We start from the raw sequence: 23,673 nt of genomic DNA, 5'->3' as shown, positions 1-23,673 counted from the left end.
AATTGTACTCACAGACTCGAAGGCCGCTGTGGCTGCCTGCACAAGATCAAGCCAGGCATCACTGAGAGGGTGGGTTCACCAGCTCTTACCTCATGGGGAACCACATGGGCAGTTGATGGCTTCTGAGGGAGGGGGAATCAGGTTTCATTTAGGGTGTGGCCCATTCTAGGTCAGCCACCCTCTAATGGATGGCCCCACGCCCAAGAGTATATGGGAAGCAAACCTTGGGGTTGGTGGGTTCTTTTTAAAAATGGGTGTGTGGGGGGAGTGGAGGAGTTGGGTATGAAATTCTCGAGAAGTGTTTAAAAGAAAAAGAGCGGAATCTTTGGTGTACCTGTCAGCATAGCCTCAAAATGGCTAATGGTTAGCATAGCTCTCTCTCTCTCTCTCTCTCTCTCTCTCTCTCTCTCTCTCTCTGTGTGTGTGTGTGTGTGTGTGTGTGTGTGCACTCTAGGTGCTTTTGCTGAGTTCCTGTCTCTATTCAATGTAACGATCTGACTTCTTTTGACTTATACATTGGGCAGGGGGGCAAACTTGCTAATACTTGCAGAGCATACTCCCCCTGGGCGGGCCAGGCGTCTACTGTTGATAGAACACAGCCTCAGGTACAAGCTCACAGGTCCACAGGCCTCCTCACCCCTGAAGGGTGGAGGTTACACGCTGCCTGCTTTACTATGAGATAATTGGTGCTGAGTTTCTCATGGGTTAGGTATATGGGATTTTTCATTATACTGCTTTTAACGAAGGAATTTGCAAGTCTGGCAAGTTAGAATGAGTCCGCTGGAGCCTTCCTTGGATTAGGGAAAAGCGGTCCTAATGAATTTACTCACTATGCATTCCAGGCCACTAATCCCAAAAGGTTCACCTTGGATTAATGGATAGCATGCGGGTTTTTTCCTTCTCTTCCATTTAGCATTAAATGTTTTACATTCTACAGCAGGAATGTGTGATCAGAGAAAGTGCCCCCAAACAGCTACTTAAGAGTCTCATGCTCAACCTTGTCTCTTCTCAGTCTTGGGGGTTGACCCCAGGGCTGTTTGCATGCTTGGTGGGTACAACCCCACACGCCACAGTCACCTACCTTCCTTAGCTTTTGCATCCGTTGCGTTTGGATATGACGTGTGCCATTGGCGGGATCTGAAATCATCTTGTGAGGGCTTTTAAATCCTGAGAGTCTGGGGGTTTTACATTTTGACTCCGGTGCAGTCCTGTTTCACTGATATCTGCAGACAGTGTTGGCATGTTGCGATGCGCCATTTAAAAAAAAAAAGGCCTGAGGCCAGAGAGATGTCTGAGCAGTCACAGGCATGGGCTGTCCTGGCAGAAAATGGAGAGTGACTCCCAAACCTCCCTGCCACCCCATGCTTAGCCCCATCAATGCCCACCCGTGGACTCCTTCAGTGATGGCGTCCTGCTTCCTGCAGCAGGGTTAAGTGGAATCATTCCTCCCCTGACAGCTCCGATTTGGAGGCTCTGATGTCCAAACACAGCTGTGTGACAACCCTCTCTCTCTGCCTTGCAGGAGCCTGAAGCTACCGTGGACTCTGCTGTGGCGTCTTGGCCCCCAGGTGCGGATCCTCCCCAGTGAGAAGTCCCACGAGTCTTACAGCAGGTACGGTCCGCTCGTTGGCGCCCCAGGACAGTTTTGCATTAGAACGTTATCATTCATTTCAACCTTACCTAACCGATAGCCGTAGCCCTCCGTGCTCTTGGTGGACGTGGTAAGCAAGCGCTCTGCCTAAGCCGAGCCTTGCGCTATTTGTAAAATTCCCAACGCTTGTCCTTTTTTAGACTCGACAGTTCTGAACAGGGCGTGTGATGGGGGTGTGGGAGGGTAGAGGTCAAGGCTGGCCAGTGAGATTGTCTGGCTTTTTCTTTTTAAATAAATTAGCTCACTTAAAAAAAAATCTGATTCTTATGTTTGGGTTCTGCATAAGAAATGATGTCATGGAGAATATACTTTTAAAATCTATTGTTCTAGCTGAGTGTGGTGATGCACTTGGGAGGCAGAGGTAGGCGGTCTATGTAGTGGGGCCAGTCTGGTCTACATATTGAGTCTAGCCTGGTTTACATATTGAGCCTAGCCTGGTCTATATAACAAGTTCCAGGACAGCCTGGGCTACATAGATCCTGCCTTTAAAAATTTATAAAATAAATACATTAGTTAATAAAATAAAATATAAATACTTGTGGGAAAGTCACTGCTCTAGCTATTGTCTATGAAGTTAAAAAGGGTCACTGGCTGTGGAGAGTTCATTGTTATGGTGTGTTATCATCAGAAATCGCTGAAGGGTAAAGCTCTCAGTATGGCTAGCGAGCAGGTGCACGGGTTGGTGGGTGAGGAGGTGTGTATGCGTGTGTGTGTGTGTGTGTGTGTGTGTGTGTGTGTGTGTGTGTGCAGTGACCCGCACACATTCTTACAGTCGTTTATGGCTGTTCACAGCCTTGGTTCTGTCTTTGCTGTGTTAAGAAAGCCCACATGATCGGGTTCAGGAGACCACACGCGTCCTTAATCAGAAGGCCACTCGTGGGAGCCACAGCCTGGGGCCTATGTCACATGTGAGCGACTGTGCAAGCGGCCTTTCAGCAAGGATTAGGAGGGAAGGAGGAAGGGGCCAGGGAGGGCAGCTCTGCAGGGAGGATCAGGCTACACTTAGTACCTGTTGATGAAGTCCCTGCTGTGGCCTCCGTGATGTCAGGGAACAGGGATGGCGGTGCAGAATGGCCAGGTGTACCTTCCCGAAGCCTAGCGTGATTAAACGAGGAGATGGGGAGGGTGTTCTGCCTGGGTCTGAGCCAGGGCAACCCTGGTCTCAGTGCTTACGTAATCAAACGAGAAGCAGCTCCTTCGGGAGATTATCTGCTGGCCCCAGTCACACGTGTCTCTGCTTCCCTAATGGCCCAGTGGCCAGCAGCCTCCTCATTACCCAACAGGGGGGCGTTGACAGCCAGAGGAGCCCTGGACTTGGGAAATGTTGTGCCAAAGTATAGGGCAGTCATCATTTGGTCCTCAGCCCCATGTCCTGAGCAACGCCTCTACTCAGAATTCACAACCAAAACCAACAGGCCAGCTCGCCACCATCCTTTCTTGGAATAAGAGAGACAGGCCAGGCAATAGTGTCTGTGGCACATCGCCAGGAGACCTTCCTGTCTTGGCCAGCCATGTTTATGCCTCTTACTTCGTCATATCCAGCACGGGGGGGTCTTCATGGAGTCTGATTGTTATAAAGTATAGCGCAGTGGTGGCAGAGGGGTGTGTGTGTGTGTGTGCGCGTGTGTGCGTGTGTGCGCGTGCCTGGTGGGCCTGTGCCAAGGAGTCCCCTGGAGAAACCGCGCATGCTATGCAACAGACCTAATATAAAGGAGGTTTGTTTGGGGAAAAGGGAGGGAGTGAGGGTCTGGAAGAGGGGTATAGAGGCAGATAGAGCCATGCCATGAGGGCAGAGAAGGAGGGACAGAAAAGGGGGGGGGGCACGAACAAACACAAGAACTGGGGTGATGCCACTCCTGGTGGAGGCAGGTCATGGTGGCAGGTGATGACGTACGGCTGTTGCCGGGTCCCTAGGAGGAGCCTAGCAGAATGGCCTGTAAGCTAACATTGCCTCTTCTCCATCCACAGGGCAGGGTTTGTAGTATACAGCAGGCACTCAATAAGTACTTGTTGTGCAGGTGGTTGGATCTGAGCAGTTACTTGCTTTCTTCTTGCCATGGAGATAGAAGCACTGCGTGGCCAGGGCAGTGAGCGGCTCATCTTTTGTGGGATCTGAAATCCTACCATGACGATGGCCCATCATGGAGACCTTTTTTTTTTTTTTTTTTTTTTGGAGACAGGGCCTTATTATATAGTCCCGGATGGCCTGCAGCTCCATCCATATGTAGAGCGGGCTGGCCCCAGACTCAAAGGGATCAACTCAACTCTGCCTCTCAAGTGTTGGGATTAAAGTTTCGTGCCTCAATACTTGGCCAGAGACATATTTTTTGGTGTTACTATAGGTAGCGTTTTGTTTTGCTTTTTAAATTTCAGTTTTTATTTATTTATTTATTGCTAGTATCATATGTGTGTGTGTGTGTGTGTGTGTGTGTGTGTGTGTGTATAATGTATTGTGATCCATTTCCTTGAGGTGTAGGACTGGCGATCTGAGGCTTGTTGTCAAGGGGCCTGTCCCAGTATGGCAGCTTGCTCCGATGAACCAGTATGGAGGGGCTACAAACAAGATACAGCCCTGTATGGCTGACCTCCCTGCCGGAGTGACACCCAGCCCATCACTTTGCATATTCTCTGGGTTCCAAGGATGCTTCAAGCCATCCAAGTGGGTGTGGTGGACAACCTCTGGCTGTGTCAGGGTCTCTGGGCCCTGTGTGTGTGGTGGCTGGAGTACACAGCCTTACGGGGAGCATGGCGGCTTCGGCTACTCTTCGGAGTTTGGCTGTATAGAAGAATGTGTTCTAGACTCTTGAAGGACTTCTTCTTTGCTGTAGCAAGCAAGGCGACCTTGAAATAGGTTGTCAGGTGACAGGGGTGGGGGAGAGGGACTATGGTGGATCTTGCTTAAGACATAAGTTGAAATGTCTGCATTCAGCTTTTAGGCATTCTTTAAAAGGCTAGACGTGTAGCTCAGCAGTGGGCGTGTGTTGAGCTCATTCCATCCATCTCCAGGAACACACACACACACACACACACACACACACAGCCTTAAAAATAGTAGACAGGACCTATGGCCTTCTTCTCAGATGTACAACAGACTGTCAGGAAGAAGGAAGCAGATTCAGCTATTTGGGTCTAAAGCATTTGAGGCAGTGGGTCAAGTTCAGATCCTGGGGTGATGTGACCTTATCACATTAGAATAATTAAAGCAAGCAGTCGACACAGCCACTAACCTACATAACTAGAATTCACTGCTTGTGGCCACAGTGCTCTCCCACGGGGCAGTTAGCCTCATTCCTTTAGAATTACTCCAGCGTTCTGGGTGCCTTTCCTTCCCTCCACCTGTCCTGTGGGCTGCTTGGATCTTTGATCGTGCAGATAAACATTCCGGTCTCCAAAGACTTTTCTGTAACTGGACATTTTCTTTCTGTTCCTGCCTCCCAAGGTGTCCACCCATTTATATGCATGTTACACAGGAGGAAACCTTGTGGCAGGGACAAATATGACTACTCGTTTTAAAGATGAGGGCCTGAATGAGTATCTCAGATTATTAACACTTTCCTTCTGGAGCGAGCCTCTGAGATTCTGGCCGCCAGTGAACTGTGACTTGGAATAGACCAGGAAGACTGACCACAAAATGTGGCATTTCCTGTATAGGGATTACTTGTGCATGACCTCGTCTGCCTAGATAATACCCATGGCAACCAGGGGCGTGGGTTCTGTGTGCCTGAGGGCTCTTTGAAAAGTCAGAGCCAGAACTGTGTCACGTTCTGACATTTGTTTAAGCAAAGCTACCTTCGCCAATCAGATTAAAACACTGTACAAGAAGGTGCCAAAACCGGAGCCTATATACGCCCAGCCATGGAAGTCACCCTTGGCCAGCCTAGACCCCTTGAGATGTAGTTCCCCCCAGCCCTCCAGCTTCTCCTTGGCCTCTAACCAGCAGCGTGGTTTCAATTGTCCGTTGCCGCGTGTGCCAGCAGCAGCTGCAGGTGTGTGCTATTTCTACCCAGTACCTGCTGGAAAGTAAACTTCACCATGCCCCTTATAGTATACGTATGCAAAAATGTGTGATTGGAAATGCCCTACCTCTCACCCCACCCCCAATGCTCTCCACCTCTCTAAATTATTCCTTTTCCCCACATCTAATCTTTAGAGTTCATGTTGGCTCTTCCAGCATGAGTTAGAATGAAGCCCCAGAGAAAAATACCTGAAATCCCACCTGGTCTATTTTTTTTAAGCTGTTGGCTATATTTTTATAAAACCAATAAAAATGGTTCAATATTAATAATTCCACATTGTTCAACTTGATTCTATAGGAAAAGACTATTTCACCCAGTCCATTGTCACAGTGGCTGATAACATTTGAAGTTGTGCAGGTCCTGGGCGTGCCCCGGGGCCTGGTGTAGGGTGCACAAACATTTCCGGGTCAGTTGTAGGTGAATTTGTTTCTTTTCGCCTTTAATTTTGGAAATTTCCAGACAGACCCTCACGGAGACAGCGGAAAACATAACAAATCCCACGGACCTAATTACCACCATTTCCTATGTAGACACGAGGTGGGCCGACCTTGCAGGGAGCCTCTTATCTTCTTTATGCCCCTGTGCTGTTTGTTGGTTTCATTAGAGAGATTTTTCTCCCTCTAATTCAAAGGCATTGTGTGCTCAATATAGGTGGGAAGACAGTAAAAGTTCAGGAAATAAAAGAGCCCTATAGTCCTCTAAGAGAGGCCATGGTCTCAGTCACCCTGCCCTGAAAATTTTTCTTTCTTTCTTTCTTCCTTTCTTTCTTTCTTCCTTTCTTTCTTTCTTTCTTTCTTTCTTTCTTTCTTTCTTTCTTTCCTTCTTTCTTTCGGTTTTTCAAGACAGGGTTTCCCTGTGTATCCCTGGCTGTCCTGGAACTCACTCTGTAGACCAGGCTGGCTTCGAACTCAGAAACCCACCTGCCTCTGCCTCCCAAGTGCTGGGACTAAAGGCGTGGGCCACCACTCCCTGGCTGAAAATTCTTTATATACTGTTTTTGATACTTTTGCAGATATATAATATTTCCATCATCATGTTTAATCTCTCGGCCACGTCTAGAGTTCCCTCTACATATGTTTTCCAAGCCTGCTGTCTGTATGACCTCTAAAACCTTCCTACCACAGCCCTGGGTGGTTCAAGCAACTGAAATGACCCACTTTTACCTCCACCCTCTGGTTTCCTATAGTTCAAAGCCAGCAGCAGGGGGTGAGTAGTGAGTGTGTATATATGTGTGTGTGTGTGTTACTTTGAATCACTCCCTTTGTGTTAGGAGTGACCAGTTAAGTTGTCATTAAATGCGAGTCAGTCATCGTGTACTTGTGGATGTTGGGTGGAATGACAAAGTGAGTTGTCAGGCGACAGGAGGCATGTTTGGACAATGTGTCCTGCGAGCCAGGAATGAGAAAAGCTGCACAGGATTACCCTGGCTGCTTGGCTGGGATTCTTAAGCTGGCGGAGGGCGAGACCCAGGTCAGTTAGGGTCCGGCCTGACTCTGTTACAGGGCAGTTAGGTGGCTGGGGGTATGACTATCATGCTTGAGGCTGTGGATTTGACCCTCAGCACACACACACAAAAACAAACAAACGATAATACCAAAACAAACAAACAAAACTCCAACCCGAAATTGAGTCATTTTAGCCCAGTTGGCAGAGAGCACCGCTTTTGATACTAGCTGACCTGAGTTCAGATCCTGTCCTTGCTTCTTTTGAGTTATGTGAGTTGAGCCATCCACCATCAAACTCCACCCCTCTCTCCTTGTAAGAGCTCAGAAAGTTGCAACTTTCCTGACTTCGGGGATGATTAAAGAGACAAGGCTGTGCCGGCCTGGCCTGGCTCTGATATCTGCCTCATCTTTTGCCTAACGGGCCCAGCTCATCGGTTGGTTTTATCCCCACACCCCGGTTCCCTTGTCTGCCCCTCGTTTTCCATAGCTTCTTTCCTTTGTCTACTTTCGAATCATTGGAGTTCGTAGGAACTACGTGTGTCGGTCACCAAGTGGAGGGCTGAGACATTGCTGGAGGTCTGGAAGGTAAGGTGTGGTCCCTGGCTCAGGTGGATGTTGGTGACCAGCCCAGGTTCGTTAAAGGTTCTGTTGACTGGACAAATGAATGAGCTGGGGATGTGTTAGCTGATTAGTTAACCGGAAGTGAAATTAGCTTTTGCACGGAAACCTCTGCCTTATCCTTGGTCGAAGAAGATGTTTCTAGAAGGAGCCAAAGAAGTCAGCATTCCATCTCAGGGGAACATGAGTAAAGCCTATTTTATGGACACCCTGGTTCCTTGGGCCAGACCCCAGTTAGCCCTGCTCCACTGGGGACTGTCCCCGGGAAGCTTGGGAGCTCCTGTAGCCACTTGTACATGCCTTTGAAAGGTATCTGGGGTGTCCCTGAGAGGAGTCATTGTCCTGGTTGGTCCCTTTCCACCCGGGGTGGGTGCTCTATGGTTTGGGTAAGGAGCTTTGAAAGAGCGTGTGTATGGTAAAGCAGACAGAATCAGTGGTGTCTATGGCAAAGCAGGTTCAAAACCCAGTATGAACTTGGTGGCTTGCTTTGTAATTAAGATTTAAAAGGAAAAGAAGGGGGGGAGGCAGAGGAGAAGGACTAGTAAGTTGGCTTCTCATCCTGTCTCCCAGTGCTCTATCCCACGGGGGCCTCACAAGACCTGCACTAGTAAGACTAGTTTCTGTGTGTGTGTGTGTGTGTGTGTGTGTGTGCACGCGTGTGCATGCCATGTGTGTGCCAGTGCCTGTCCAGCCAGAAGAGGGCATTGGATCTTCATGGGCAGGCTTGGTATCCCATGAGTCCACCACAGCCGGCATTCACTCTCAAGCTTATTTGTTTGAGCCTCTGCGAGGTATATATAGGTATGTATAGGGTATGTATAGGGTATGTAGACCCTGCTCAATCATGTTGGAGCCTTGAGTAACCCGCGGTCCTTAGCTGCTTCCCATGTGGTTGAGGGCTAAGGCTCTTTGTTGGTGCCTTTTCCCCTCCACTTCCCACCTTTGGATTATAGCTTGTGGGTATGAAGTGTCTTCAAAGGTCCAAGTGTTGAAGGTTTATCCCTAGCTGGTAGGTTTTAACATTAATCACAAAACCTCTACTTATTCAATGGATCCATCCACTAATGTATCATAATTCAGTGGCTTGCAGTACTTGGGGGAGACATGAGACTAGGGGACATGTTCTTGGCTGTATCTTTGCCTAGGCCCTGTCTTTTGTCTCTCTGGCCATGAGATGAGCCTTTTTGATCTAGCACATGTGCAAGAGGCTATGAGATTCTGCCTCAGGCCTCCAAGCAGTAAAGCCAGCTGATCATCAACAGTAATGTCTGAGCCAAAAGAAATCTTTCTTCCCTCCAGTTGTTCCTCCCAGGTATTTTGCCACTGGTGGATCCCCTGTGGGTTTTGGAAGTCATCCAGAGCCATGCCAGGCCCTCAGCTCTGAAGTGTCCTTCCTGTAGTTCTCCCACATGATGAGGGTTTTGTCTCAGGATGGATCTTCGCTCTCTGGGAGTTCTGCGTTTGGCCCCTCTTGGATCATAAGGAATATAATGAGGGCTGTGGGGTTTCTGATTGTGTAAAGGGGAGTTGAGGTTAAAGTCACCAAGACCTGGACACCTGGCAGGTGCTATAGTTTGGCGGTCACACTGGGCCGGGGACTTCCTGTGATAGGCTTGAGAGACCCATGCTGGACATCCTGTGAGTGTTAGGAGAGGGCCACGTGGCGTAGATCCAAGGCTGCAGCAAGAAGTGAAGGCTCTGGATGAGCTTCTTTGAGCCTCTGTTGTGGGTGGGATGGCACGACCTTGGTTCTTCAGGAAAACTGTGACTCTTAAGCCACAGTTCAGCCACCCTGTGACCCCAAGTCTCCTGTCTTGGGACCCCTTACCCTGGTGGAAGTTGTTGGCGTCATTATGTATTTTTTAAAAATTTATTATTTATTGGAATGAATGTATATTCCTGAGTATGTGCGTGCAGTGCCCACGGAGGCCAGAAGAGGTTATCAGATCCTCTGCAACTGGAGATACAGATGGCTTTGAACTGCCGTATGGGTGCTGAGAACCGAACCCCAGTCCTCTGGAAAAGCAGCCAGTGCTCGTCTCTGCTGAGCCATCTCTCCAGCCTCTGTGTGGTTGTTTTGAATGGCTAAATTGTTTTGTCAGACGTTATTATAAATTATTCATAGTTCTTATTAGACGGGAGGGACTCTTTCTTCTGCCTCTTTTACTTAATGACATCCAGAATGAAGTGAAATTTCATTCAGTATTTGAGACAGATTCTTGTATTGGTCAGCGAGGACTTTCTCTACGTTATGGACTGGGTTTTTGTGAATGGAGGTTCTGAGATGCATATTAAATTGATGACACTTCTCCTTGCACTGCTACTCCTCACACTGCTTCTCCCCCTCACACCACTTCTCCTCCTCACTCCGCTTCTTCCCCTTGCACAGCTTCTCCTCCTTGCACAGCTTCTCCTCCTCACTCTGCTTCTCCTCCTTCTTGCACCACTTCTCCTCACTCCGCTTCTCCTCCTCACACTGTTTCTCCTCCTCCTCACTCTGCTTCTCCTCCTCACACTGCTTCTCCTCCTCCTCACACTGCTTCTCCTCCTCATACCACTTCTCCCCAGGTTAGCAGTGTGTCTGTCCTCTTATGCTTTGTTTCCTTGGGAACATGTCCATTCAGACCGGAAGTGAGTCCACTAGGTCAGTTCTCTGGTCGCCTTGGCCATGGCCGTGGTGACTCTTCTTACCCTTTCCTTTCTGCCCACTGTGTCACCTTGATCACTGCTGACTGGATCTTCTTCCGTTCTGGCCTGGTGCTCCGTGCAGAACTCCGTGGCTTCTCCCACTGTAAATGCCTCCACCCTTAGTTGTATATTGGTCCTGCCTGTTCCCTGATTTTATTCTCTCTTAATTCAAGTTCTTACACCTGGCTGTCTGTTATCTGCAGGGGAAGTGGAAGTGGGTCCTGCTTTGAAATCACTTCCTCCCACTTATGTCATCAAGTCTCCTGCTCCACAGTGGCCGGTATCCTAGAATGTTCCTTTTGGATCTCTGCTGGCAGGGCCCTGTGTCTTGGGCACCCTGCCCTTCCTTATGAAGACTCCATGCACCGAGATGCCACAGCTCACCAGGTGCAGGGGTTGGTCACCTTCCATGTTGTCTCTAGTGACCGTGCTGTGGCTTCTTGAACCCCTTACAAATGCAGACTGTTTTCTGTCCCTACAGTGCTTCACACTGATCTGTAGGCAGGAGCTGGCCATTAGGGGACAGACCTTTCTGAAAACCCAGGAAAAGCTCCAGCGTGTTAAGGTTTTAAAGAATGGTGTTTGGGACGATGGTGTTTAATAGCCACTTTCTGGCCCATATCTCCCTCAATCCTTTAAACTGGAGGGAATCCGTGATTAAATTTTGAGACTGAAAAAGTCTCATCATCCAAATTTCTAAAGGCTTTCTGAACCTCTGACCTATTGGACTGTTTTAATTTTTTTAAATTATTTTTATTTATTACTTTTGTTTTCTTGTTTTGTTTTTGTTTGTTGTTTGAGACCGGGTTTCTCTGTGTATCCCTGGCTATCCTGAAACTCACTCAGGCTGGTCTCGAACTCAAAGATCCTCCTGGCTCTGTCTCCCAGTGCTGGGATTAAAGGCTTGTACCACCACACCTGGCCATTTCTATTTCTTTTAAAGATATATTTCTATTGCTTTTAATTGTGTATCACACACACACATACACACAGACACACAGACACACAGACCAGACACACACACAGAGACACACAGACACAGACACACACACACACAGAGGCACACACACACACACACACACACACACACACACTCACACAGTGCCCACGGAGGCCAGAGGTTTCAAGTCTCCCAAGCATGGACTAGTTACAAGCAGTTGTGAGCAGCTAAATGTGGGTAATGGGAATTGAACTTGGGTCTTATCAATACCTTATCAATACAAATCAGTGAGGACTGTGTACGTAATCAGCCGTCCCCCACAGGAAACACGGAACCTAGTCCCTAGATCCTGTCTTCCACACCTGGTGGCTTCAGTCTCAGGAAGTAGGCCTCTGTCTGCTGCTGGGATGGGTAGATTAATTTCGGATAGAGAAACATCATCTTTTGTATTACTGCTGGTTGAAAGTCCTGTTTGGAGTCCTGGCCTGAGTGGAAGAAGTGGAAGCTATAGAAACCCCAGAGGGCACCTTTCTGAGAGTTTTAAAATCCCTCTGCAGAGATGCATGGGGTATTTTCTTAAAATAAACCCTAGGTGTCCTGAATGAATGTCACGTTTCCTGTCACCCCACGAAGCAGAAATGGACACCCGGCTGAAACATGATCCCATTCGGAGCTCACAGCACCTGGCAGCACTCCATTCCAGTGCCTTGGTTCCAGCTTTGTCCCCTCTCACTTCCCTGTCACCGAGGGCTACGCCAGTGACAGAGAGTCTCTTTTTTTGTGCCTGTGTTTGGGGGAACTGTGAGCCGCAACCCCGAGGCTATACTGCCTTAACCTCTTCATTTGATGCCTGCAAACCAAGATCTCCTGCCTATGTTTGTACTTCATGAAGCCCCTTCAACATCTGGGAGTTGTTCTTGGAGTGGGTATTATTCATTGGTGTCCGGTCTGTGCTGGTGTTGACACAGGTATGTCTGTGCCTAAGTATTCTGCACCCAGGCATAGCCAAGAGAGCCATTTTGTTCCATCCTGAGGTCTCAGCGTTCACTTTCTGCCTTATGGAGGTTCAGAAATCTATTCCTTGGGTGTGGCTCTCAAGAGTGTGACCATGTAGAGAAGTTAACATGCCGGGGCTGAACAGGGCAAGCACTCTAGCTCTGCGTCCCATTCTCGGGTCTGCAACTTCTTTTTATAAAAAGAACATTCTCGCTGGAGAGATGGCTCAGTGGTTAAGAGCACTGACTGCTCTCCCAGATGTCCTGAGTTCAAATCCCAGCAAACGCATGATGGCTCACAACCATCTGTCATGGGGTCTGATGTCCTCTTCTGTCACATATACATAAAAAGAACATTCTCTAGCATAGCCCTCTGCTCCCAGGCTGGCTAAACCTTCTCTGTGAAGAACATCTTACTCAAGTATCTGTTTACTGTTGTTTTGGTCCGTGTGCCCCTGGTGTCCAGCAGTAGCAGGCCTCTGTACTTCCTGCTTCTCCAGGCCACCCAGAGCCTTGCCTCAACACTCAGGAAGCTTTCTACTTCCCAGGCGCACTGCCTGTTTTGCAGAAACACTCCAGCATCTGCACCTGGCTTGGATATTTGCAAAAATCGTCCCTCCTTTGTACAGTGTACGACACTGGAAAGCCGTTACACGCTCTTCCTGGGATCTTCAAACTCTGGGGTTCTGGGACTTCCCCTCTCAGTGACAGGTCCGCGTTTCTCATTTCCTTGAGATTCCGCCCCCCAGCTTGGTGTCAGGGGGCCACATTTCCTTCCCACCTGCAGGGCTGTCAGGATTCCAGATGAGGAGGAGGGCAGAGCGTTGTGACCCTGTTTGACCGTGGCTGTGAGTTTCTAGTCCGCATCTGTGTGGAACGACAGGGGATTCCCGGGTCTCACAAACATTTGCTCGGATCTTGATAATACCATTTTCTATAGCGCCGGCAGATAAAACACAGGAAGGAGGGTCCACAGTTCCTCAATGACTCCGGGGCCTGCAGTGACGGAAGGCCCATGGGAGGGGTGGGGACAGAGACCTGACAGTATTACCGGGTTTTGGATAGTTAGGAATAGACTTTTTCAGGTCTGTGACTATTTTCCAGACCGGGACTATTTCGTTTATCAGGGACTTCATTGTTGGTCTAAGTTAGGTCTATACAGATGAACTACTGAGTGGCGATAGCCCAATGTCATTCAGGTGCGCTGGCTGCTGACCTAGACTCTTCATCCGAGAACAGCTTTATGCTTAGAAAAATGGTGAGGATAGTTGAAAGATCCCCTCATAAATCCCGTGCCTGGTTTCTTCTCTTATATGTATGTATTTATTTATTCTAAGGATGGATCTCATGGTCTAGAGCGGTGGTTCTCAGCCTTCCTAATGCTGCGACCCTTTAATACAGCTCCTCATGTTGCGGCGACCCCCAACCATAAAATTATCTCCTTGCTACTTCGTAATTGTAATTTTCCTAGTGTTCTAGGTTGTAATGTAAGTATCTGACGTGCAGGGTGTCTGACGTGTGACCTGCAAAGGGGCCGTGACCGACAGGTTGAGAACTGCTGAGCTAGCTCGTAGGTTTATGTGTTTTAATAATCACGATACCGTTTGGTTTGCACTTCATCTTGTGTGTCCTGCTCAGTCACAGCTGAGGCTGGGAACAGTGTCAGTCACTGTGTTCCCGGTAGCTAGCTATGAGTTGTATCCATAGGCCGTTTATCAGCCAAGAACTTAAATGGGTGTGGAAACGAGACCCTGGCAGGGCAGTTCTGCGTCTCTGCACGTCCTGGAGAGCCCCAAGACTGGAGAGCCACAGAATCTGACAGCTGCTGCTGAATGCGTCAATGGAAATATTTTAGCAGTAGATGAATTTATGAAGGGCCTCATGCCTGTGTTTCAGTCCTGTGACAAAGTGAGGATCATAGGAGAAACATGGCAGTCACTGAAGGGAGCACTTCTTTCTCTTTTCTGACAGATTCGCTCAGCACAATGGGCTGCAAAAACCTGCTCGGTCTGGGCCAGCAGATGCTGCGCCGGAAGGTGGTGGACTGCAGCCGGGAGGAGAGCCGGCTGTCCCGCTGCCTCAACACCTATGACCTGGTAGCTCTTGGGGTGGGCAGCACCTTGGGCGCTGGTGTCTATGTCCTAGCCGGTGCCGTGGCCCGTGAAAATGCTGGCCCTGCCATCGTCATCTCCTTCTTGATTGCTGCTCTCGCCTCCGTGCTGGCCGGCCTGTGCTACGGCGAGTTTGGTGCCCGTGTCCCCAAGACGGGCTCAGCCTACCTCTACAGCTACGTGACGGTGGGGGAGCTTTGGGCCTTCATCACTGGCTGGAACCTGATTCTCTCCTACATCATCGGTAAGTCCTGGTCCTCTCCAGCCTGCAGTCTTTGTCCTCTGACCCATTTGTTAGGGACACTCTGCTCTCTTCTCTCCAAAGACTAATTTAGTTCCCCAGCTTGAGCATTCTTGCTCCTCACTTTTAACAGGGATTAAGCTGCCTGTAGGAGTCCCTGTTGTGACTTTTCTCATTTTGTATCTGTTTTAGTTTGCTTTCTATCGCCGCGATAAACACCAAGATTAAAAGCAACTTGGGGAGGAGAGGGTTTATTTCAGCTTACAGGTTACACTCCACCAGGGAGGGAAGCCAGGGCGGGAACCTGGAGGCAGGAACTGAAACAGAGAATGTGGCAGACCACTTCTTACTGGCTTTCTCTCCTGGCTTACTGAGCCTGCTTTCTTATGTAACCAGGACTTCCAACACAGGGGAGGCTGACACCCACGGTCAGCTCAGTCTTCCCACATCAACCATTCACCAAGAAAATGCCCCCTCAGACCTGCCTACCGGCCATTCTGATAGAGACAATCCTTAGGTTAAGGTTCCCTCCTCCCAGATGACTCCATCTTGGATGAGTGAGAAAAAGTTAGCCAGTGTGTGGCACCTGTGACGAGGACCAAGCCGGGCCAACTGGGACCGTTCTTGTTAACGGATACATGGGTGTTAGGATAATTCTAATTTAAAAAAAAATTAGTTTCATTTCTGTTAGTATGTTCCCGCCTTAACTTAGGGTTTACCGCTGTGAACAGACACCATAACTCTTATAAGGACAGCATTTAGTTGGGGCTGGCTCACAGGTTCAGTCATCAAGGTGGGAACAGGGCTGCGTCCAGGCAGGCATGGTGCAGGAGGAGCTAAGAGTTCTACATCTTCATCTGAAGGATGCTAGGAGAAGACTGACTTCCAGGAAGCTAGGATGAGGGTCTTAAAAGCCCACACCCACAGTGACACACCCACTCCAACAATGCCACACCTCCTAATAGTGCCACTCCCTATGCTAAGCATATACAAACCACCACACACCTATTATTACAGTAAACTTATCAAGATAGATAACACTTCAGGAAACACAGAAAAGCTCAAAGGGAAGAGAAACACCCAACCTGATAACTATCATAAATAGTATTTTCCGAATTTTGGACTAGCCATTTTACTGGAAATGTGTGACATTGTCTGAACAGTTAGGGATGCCCCATCGTTAACAGGGTTGGGTAGAGATGCAGGGGGTTTGAGCTCAGGGCTCTGCATTTATGTCCTTCCACTGGGTCATACTCACAACCCCTGAGAATATAGATTTTTAATCTTTTTATAACGCAAAATATCATAGCGGCTTCTCCATGATAACATTGCTACTGACTGTCGCCGCGTATAGAGGTTTATAAATTCAGGATAACTTACTGCATGTCCTGGCTGCACATTGGGATCACATCTGATGTCTTCCTAAATAATTACTTTGTGTAGTTATAGTATAGGCCAGAGCCACATTTTCTCCCCCCCCCCCCCCCCGAAACTACTTCTGAGGCAGAACGTCTAGGTCAAAATTCCTGCCTGTTTTAAAACCATTGTTCACTCTGGTCCTCCATCTACCCACCCCCACCCCCCCTTTCTTCACGCACTTCACTGACTGAACACAGCATTCAACACGGCCACCCATGACATCTAAGGTCCTGTGAGCCACCTTCAGGAACCTCCCGGTTGTGGCAGACTTGCGCCTGCGTGAAGGATGTGTAGCCACCTCAAGCTATTAGGCAGAGACAGAGACCGGATGTTCAGGGGTCCAGTAGGCAGGCGGCCTCTCTCTTTCAGCGGCCATGGCGTCTGGGAGTCCGCAGAGCTTGTTCTAACGGTTCTAATGTAAAATTCATAACGATCTTTCGTTTCCGTTCAGCCTGCAGACTCGTGACCACAGATGACTTCTCAGTGGGGATGTAGCTTTTGTAAATGGGCTGTTACGTTGCCAGTGGGTTTACCTAGGCGTCAAATACAGTGAGGTTGAACTGTTGGCTGCTGTTAGACCAACAAAATAATAGTCTTGTCCCGGAGCGCTGCGTGCCTGGGTAAGAGGCATGAAATCTATCTGGAAACCTCCACTCAGCCTTCGCTACTGAGGGGGGAGAGTTTCTCGGGTTTTAAACATATGTCCATGTTTGTGCAGTTTTTAAAGCTGTGATTCTGAAATGGGAACAGGGTGGCCTTGGAAAAAAGGCTGGGTATCCAGCAGGGTGGGGTTTGGAACGTCACTGCAGCAAGCTGGCGTCTTGAAGCATGCATGCAGGCAGACAGGCAGGCAGGCCATTTTTCTTCATTAGGCTCGTGGCCTTCCTGGACAGAACTTCTAATAGCTGGATGAAAAATGAGGTGAAATGTCTAAGTTGTCAGGAAAACACTTAGCATGAGAGCAAATAATGAAATTGAATCCTAGTGTGGATCCCTCTGGTGTTCTGTGGAGAATTCAGACCACAGTCGCGGACGGGGCCTTCTGAAACCCAAGGAACATGCCAGATGCGAACACTGGATCTCCAGGGTCATTTCCTGACAAACGGCCCTGGAGAGGCAGCCGGTGTCTTCAGAAGGGAAGGAGAAAGGGTGGGCGAGGGCAGCCAGGACTGTCAGCGGTTGGCAAACAGCCCCATCTTGTGTTCTGTGCAACTGTGGGACTTGGGATTGGTGTATGGAGGTGAGGCGGGGCCTTCACTGCGGACCTGCCCTCTGGGGGTGCCATAGCCTCTGGGTTCAGGTACAAAGTGGCAAGCTAACTGATCAGGGTTGGCCTGAACAGGGTTTGGCCCTGAGATGGGGTTGTCAAGGGTGTGTGTGAGAGCAGGACTTCCCCAAGATGGACCAGTTAGTTAGTTACCCATCTTAGCAATGCGTCCTGAAGTCAGGTTCCAGGCTTGTCCTAATGAGTAGATCTGACTAAAGGTGTCAGAAGGCATCAGTTCATAAGGGCAGTTATTTATGTGTAAGTTTTTATTGTGATAACACACAGTGCATGTGTGTGTGTATGGACATGTATGCTCACACGTGTATGTTGTGTTTTAAGTGCACATCCAGATGCTTCCGAAACTTCTCAGAGTCACATAGTAATAAACACCTCGTAAGACAAAAATCTCAAAATGATGCGATCTTAGTCCTTGGAAAGCAAAGACAAGAGGATGGCAAGTTCGAGGCCGGGCCAGGCTGTATGCCAAGACCTCGTCTCAGAAAATCCACACCCACTCCCCCTCCACACCCGAAAATACAAAAACAATTAAAATACGGTCAGGTCGGTCCAAAGTGCAGGTGATCTACCACAACCTCAAAAGCCCTAGCCCGGGAGCAGAGCAGAGTCTCCCCCATGGTCATGGGCAGGGATGACTGGTCACTGAAGCTCTCCAGCATCGCTGAATGTTTGTCCTGAAAAGATAAAAATTTGAAGTGCAGTTTCTACTGAGTGCATATTGCTATTGCTGCTAACACAGAGTTGAAAAATCTTCAATTTTTCAATTTGTGGTCAAGGTTTACTCTTCTATACCAGTGTAACACACACACACACACCTCTGAAACACACACTATAGATATTGGCTATGGATAAGATATACTTCTCTCCAAGTTCTAGCAGCCCCAGGGAACCTGGCTTCACCCCATCCACTGTCCAGCCGTCCCTTCTGTTCATAGCTGACTGTGGTTCAGCTGCTGCCACCCGTGACATTGTGTGGCTGCTATGACATCCAGGTGGGAGGGGGACTGTCTGCTAAGTGGCACTCTCTGATTGTCACCACATGTTTTGTGGCAGGTACTTCAAGCGTGGCAAGAGCCTGGAGTGCGACTTTTGACGAGCTGATAGGCAAGCCCATCGGAGAGTTCTCACGTCAGCACATGGCCCTGAATGCTCCTGGGGTGCTGGCCCAAACCCCGGACATATTTGCTGTGATTATAATTATCATCTTAACAGGTAAAGCCCCATTTTGAGAGAAACACTGTGTTGGAGCGATGGGCAAAGCTCCTGTGTGTGTAGGGGGCAGGGGTGGGGGTGGGGGGGTGGGGGGGTTGGGGGGTGGGGGTGGGGATGTGTTACATTGTTTCTTACATTTATCCATTTGTTTGTTCCTTTATTGGTGGTAGGTGGAGCCCAGAGCCTCACCATGCCTGGCCAGTGCTTTTACTGCCAAGCAAATCCCCAGCTGCTCTCACTTTCTGACCTCTTTGGTGCCTCCCCCCATTTCTTTGGTTTATTTTATAAATATATAGACAATTTTATTTTCTCCCTGTCCCAGTGGTTGCTTCCAGATCATTCCAGCCTTGGCTTGTGTAATAGCTGCTGAGGTCTGTTCATAGAGAGATCCTCAGACGTCAGGCTATCTCCTGTTCCTGGAGTGAGGTTTTGTAGCTCTGAACTCCCTTTGTCCTTTCCACTCCGTGGATGGGCATTCATTCGGGTAGGAGCCTAGAGGTTTGTCTGCCAGGAAATTGTGGAGCAGTGAGCTCCTCTCTAGAAAAAGATTGTATATCTCAGGCAACTTGGGTAGTTTTACTTAAACTTCACAGCCTTGGAAACACTCTTTCAATACATAAGTAACAGGGAATTTGAAAACCCCAGATACCGCAGGACACAGCCAATGGTAGCTTCTCATTAGCGACATTCATCTGTGTCTCGGATGCTCAGGCGGACATCTTTCTCCACGGAGCATTTACCAGAAACGCATAAAGTTTCAACACAGATAGTTCTCACCGAACATTAGAAGTTAGAAAGTCTTGGATGAACCTTGACAGCCGCACCCCCCATCCCCTTTCTGTGTAATTTAAGTCATCCCACCGGGACCAGACTTGGCAGTATTTTTGGTCCTGCTAGCAGAAACCTGTATCAGGAAATAAGTTCATATAACTGTTGTTAGATTTTTACCTTCTTAAACATGAACAGAAGGGACACTAAAGCAAACAATGCTTTGTAGCTTAGTGGAATCTCCCCCTCTGGTTAATTATTCATTATCTTATAATTTACCTCATATATGCAGTGTTTCTATTTATAGATATGTAGAAGCTGCCCACGGAAAGATCATTTCTCCAGCTATACTGGTTCCTGGGTGACACTGGGCCCCTTTTCAGGTCCATCATGATATGTTAACCTTCTTTCCATCACTATAACAAATGCCTGGACTCACGTGGTATCAAGAAAAAAAAAAAGGCTTATTTAGGCTTACAGTATTTGAGGCTTTCTGCCCTGTTACTTTGGGCCTGTTGGCTGGCAGAATATTGTGATGGGAACATGGATCTGAGCCAAACTGTTCATTCATGGCTGGAAAGAGAAAGAAAGGGCCCAGTCCTGGTCTACAGTTCCTTTCAAGAGCAGCCCCAGTGACCTATAACCACCTGAATGCGCTCTGCCTCCCTATAGCACCACCTAGCGGAATAAACCTTTACTACATGAACGCCACCCCAGCCCCTCCATGGGTGCGTGCGTGCGTGTGCGTGTGTGTGCGCCTTTTGGGGTTCCTATTCCTTGTCACTTGATCTGTTCTTTTGTTTGTTTTTGTTTTGTTTTTTTTAATGTGAGTTTATGAGCTAGAATTGGTCAAACTTAAATACTCTCTTACACATACTAAGTTTGAGGAGGCACCGTGTATGCTAGCATTTCCTAGAACACTAATAATTGCTCCTAACAGCATGACTAATATCTCTTAAGTTAACCTGCCTCATTCCCTCACCTAAAACTTCCCAGCCTACCATGAAGCTGAGCCACGTGCCATGTCCTCAGAGAGAATCACCTCTTTTTAACTTCCTTGTAATATCTTCCCCCTGCTTGGTGCGTGGACCAAGACTCTGGGCATCCTCAACCAAGGGGATGCTCTTTGTGGGAAACTGACTGCCACGGTCCAGACTTCTGCAGGCCTCCATTGCCCTGTGGTGGCATCCCTGACCCCTAGGAATCCAGAATGAGCTCCTCTGTCTGTGGCTGCCTTGATCTTTGCTCTAGAGCGACAGCCAGTTCAGCCATGTTTCCTGAGGCTCACAGAGAACCTGGGGTTCCCATGCCCATTGGTTTCTCTCTCCCCTCCACCTTTTTGCCCCCCCCCCCCCGTCTCTGAAGGAACTAAACTGGTAAGTGGCTGACCCATCTACATGGTTTTCTGTTTGTGCCTTTTCTTAGGACTGTTAACTCTTGGCGTGAAGGAGTCAGCCATGGTCAACAAAATTTTCACCTGTATCAATGTCCTGGTCTTGTGCTTCATCGTGGTGTCCGGGTTCGTGAAAGGCTCCATTAAAAACTGGCAGCTCACGGAGAAAAATTTCTCCTGTAACAACAAGTGAGTTTATTTCGTTGTGTCCCATCAGCCTGTGGCAGTTATCCATATTTGCTCTTTTAGCTCACAGATAGGTACTGGGTGATACCGTTCATAGGATAACACATAGCTTTAAATATTACATGCTTTTAATTTATCTTGTAAAGGTGCCTTGTTTTGCCCCACCTCCACCCCACCCCACCCCACCCCCTGGTGAAGTAGCTAAAGAGTTTTTCTTTTTAAAACTAATTGGTTAATGTATTTACTGTGTAGACCTGGCTGGCCTCTCATTCACAGACACCTACCTGCCTCTGTGCACCACGACATTCTCCTGCAGCATCTTCAATGTGTTCTAATTACAATGTGTTCTAATTATTTAGGAAACAAAGGCAAATCATTGCAATGTCATTTTAATCTTCTTGGTCAGATTTTCAGGTGAATCTTGACATCCCAGGACACACGATGCACGTTGTCCGTGAGTCTATCCTCGTTAAGGATAACACATAGCTTTAAATATTACATGCTTTTAATTTATCTTGTAAAGGTGAGTCTTGAGTCCCCATGAGGAAGAGACCTTTGTAAGACACCGTGGCTTTTTAATGGTGGCAGCTGGCCACTTTGGAATTGCAGGTGTCTTCCTTTTGTTCTGCCCTGCCTGACGAGAACTTTCGTTGGCCTCTTGTCTAGTTAGTGCTGGACTGGGTTTGGGGCACACCCCAGTTTTTGCAGGGGGTGGGGAATAAAATAAGGTACAGGGTATGCCCAGGATATCTGAAGATTGGCCTGGAGCACCTCTTCCACACACCAGCCCTGACTTGACCACACCCCTCTGCCTCCGTCTTCCTTTTACCAGAGTCCAGTGAGTAGCCACGTGTATGTATCTACAAAGGAAGTCCTAGGCTAGGGATCTGGGCAATGCCATCACCAAAGCCACATTTGTCATTGGCGACAGACCAGATGCCAAGCCTGTCCTATCACTACAGTGGGAACGGGAAGATGGTGAATTAGATACATAAAACTTCGCTGATACCTACCTTCCTAGAATTACCAGTTCAAATGAAAGTATCATTTACTTTCCTAAATTCAACTATGGAGAAATAAGGGCTTTTACTGGCTCATTCTCCAACATTCTGGAGTTAGTTATATTTATGCCAAATGCATTAGTCCCCATGAGTTTAAGGTGGAGTGGAGCCAACTTCAAGTACGTTTTGAAGTCCACAGTAGGCTTTGGAGACTCTAGAGAACACATTTTCATTGGTTGCTATTTACAGGCAGGAGTGAAACACAGAGGCCGCTCTTGTTTCCTGGTGGTCAGCTGAGATTTAATTTTGTTGGTGCAGATTGCTTGGGCCAGCAACAGTAATTCCCTAGTCGTCCCCACACTGGCCGTCATAAGGGACGGTTTATACAGCACTGGTCTCCTAGACAAGGTGACATTTGTTGCCCAGGTGGAGCCTTTAAGTCTGTCTGAAGACTAGAGACACTGCTGCTGGGCCGCAGGGGACTCTGATACTTTAGGAGCCAAGTTCTGCCGGCCTGGAACCTGTTTGTTTTATTCAAGTCTATAAATGGCCTTGTTTTACTTATTCATTTCCCTTTTTCCAGCTGTAGATATCTATTTCTCCCGATAGCCCTGTGTACATATGTATGATGTTGCTTGTCCCTCAGCGACAGGCCCACACTTCCCCCCCTAACCCCATTCATCACGTGGAGGACCTCTGGTAACGATCCTAGGATGTCCTGAGTGCTTCTCTGTGGCTATAGGAACACACTGACAAGGAAAGGATTAGTTTGGTTTATACTTCCAGGTCACAGTTCATCATTGGTGGAAGTCAGGGCAGGAACTTAAGGCAGGAGCCTGGAGGCTTGACAGCACATGTCAGGGAGCGGAGGTCTGAGGCAAAGTGGGGCAGGGTCTCTGTGGAAGGTTTATCCTTGCTCTTGGGTGCTGCACCCATTCCATCGGTTGGAGAAGGCTGTGTGAGCCCCTTGTCGGAGTCAGAGCATCTGTCGTCAGCAAGGCACCCAAGCTTCTGTTTCTGGTCATTTATCTGCGCTGTCCACATGGCAAGCTCCGTCTTCTCCACCTTCATTTAATAACTCGACTTTGCTTGTCTTTTTTTTTTTTAAAGATTTTATTTACTTATTTTATGTATGTGAGTACAGATGGTTGTGAGCCTTCATGTGGTTGTTGGGGATTGATTTTTTAAGATCTCTGCTCCCCCCCTAAGAAGAAAAGGAAATTTTCTGAGGAGCCTGAAGTTGCTGCTAGCTTCACAAAGAGCAGCACAAAGAAAAAGAAAAGGTCCCAGAAAGCACAGGAGGATTAGAACGGACCTGCTTGGTGGGAGGGGCATACCTTGTGGTGGCAGCTCCTGCCCATAATAAAACCCCAATAAAAACAAAAACAAAAATGACCTCAGCTCGTTCTGGTCGGCTCGCTTAGGCCCAAAGATTTATTTATTTATTATACATAAGTACACTGTAGCTGACTTCAGAAACACCAGAAGAGGGAGTCAGATCTCATTACAGATGGTTGTGAGCCACCATGTGGTTGCTGGGATTTGAACTCAGGAAGAGCAGTCAGTGCTCTTAACCGCTGAGCCATCTTGCCAGCCCTACCTTGCTCATCTTGGTAAGCCCAGGCTCTCACTCCACAGGGGCTGCCGCCCAATGTTTCTTCAAAGCAAACCTTCAGTGGCGACACCCCCACTTTTGCCTACAGC

At 48.3% G+C, this 23,673-nt stretch overlaps 1 protein-coding gene across 3 annotated transcripts in view; it reads left to right on the top strand.

The window, feature by feature from the left end:
* The window catches only part of Slc7a1 (solute carrier family 7 (cationic amino acid transporter, y+ system), member 1), a 72,495-nt gene that overhangs the window by 33,131 nt on the left and 15,691 nt on the right, over window positions 1–23,673 (top strand). For all 3 annotated transcript variants that reach the window (NM_007513.4, NM_001301424.1, XM_006504796.2), the window contains exons 2-5: window positions 1,523–1,612; window positions 14,325–14,708; window positions 18,463–18,621; window positions 20,815–20,971. In NM_007513.4, the coding sequence (NP_031539.3) occupies window positions 14,339–14,708; window positions 18,463–18,621; window positions 20,815–20,971 (686 nt within the window). In that variant the 5' untranslated portion in view covers window positions 1,523–1,612; window positions 14,325–14,338. The remainder of the gene's footprint in view (window positions 1–1,522; window positions 1,613–14,324; window positions 14,709–18,462; window positions 18,622–20,814; window positions 20,972–23,673) is intronic.

The sequence above is a fragment of the Mus musculus genome, chromosome 5 (genome assembly GCF_000001635.26).
Source record: "Mus musculus strain C57BL/6J chromosome 5, GRCm38.p6 C57BL/6J".
Classification (NCBI taxonomy): Eukaryota; Metazoa; Chordata; class Mammalia; order Rodentia; family Muridae; genus Mus; species Mus musculus.
The sequence above is the reverse complement of the archived record's forward strand: the minus strand, read 5'-3'. Positions and strand labels throughout refer to the sequence as shown.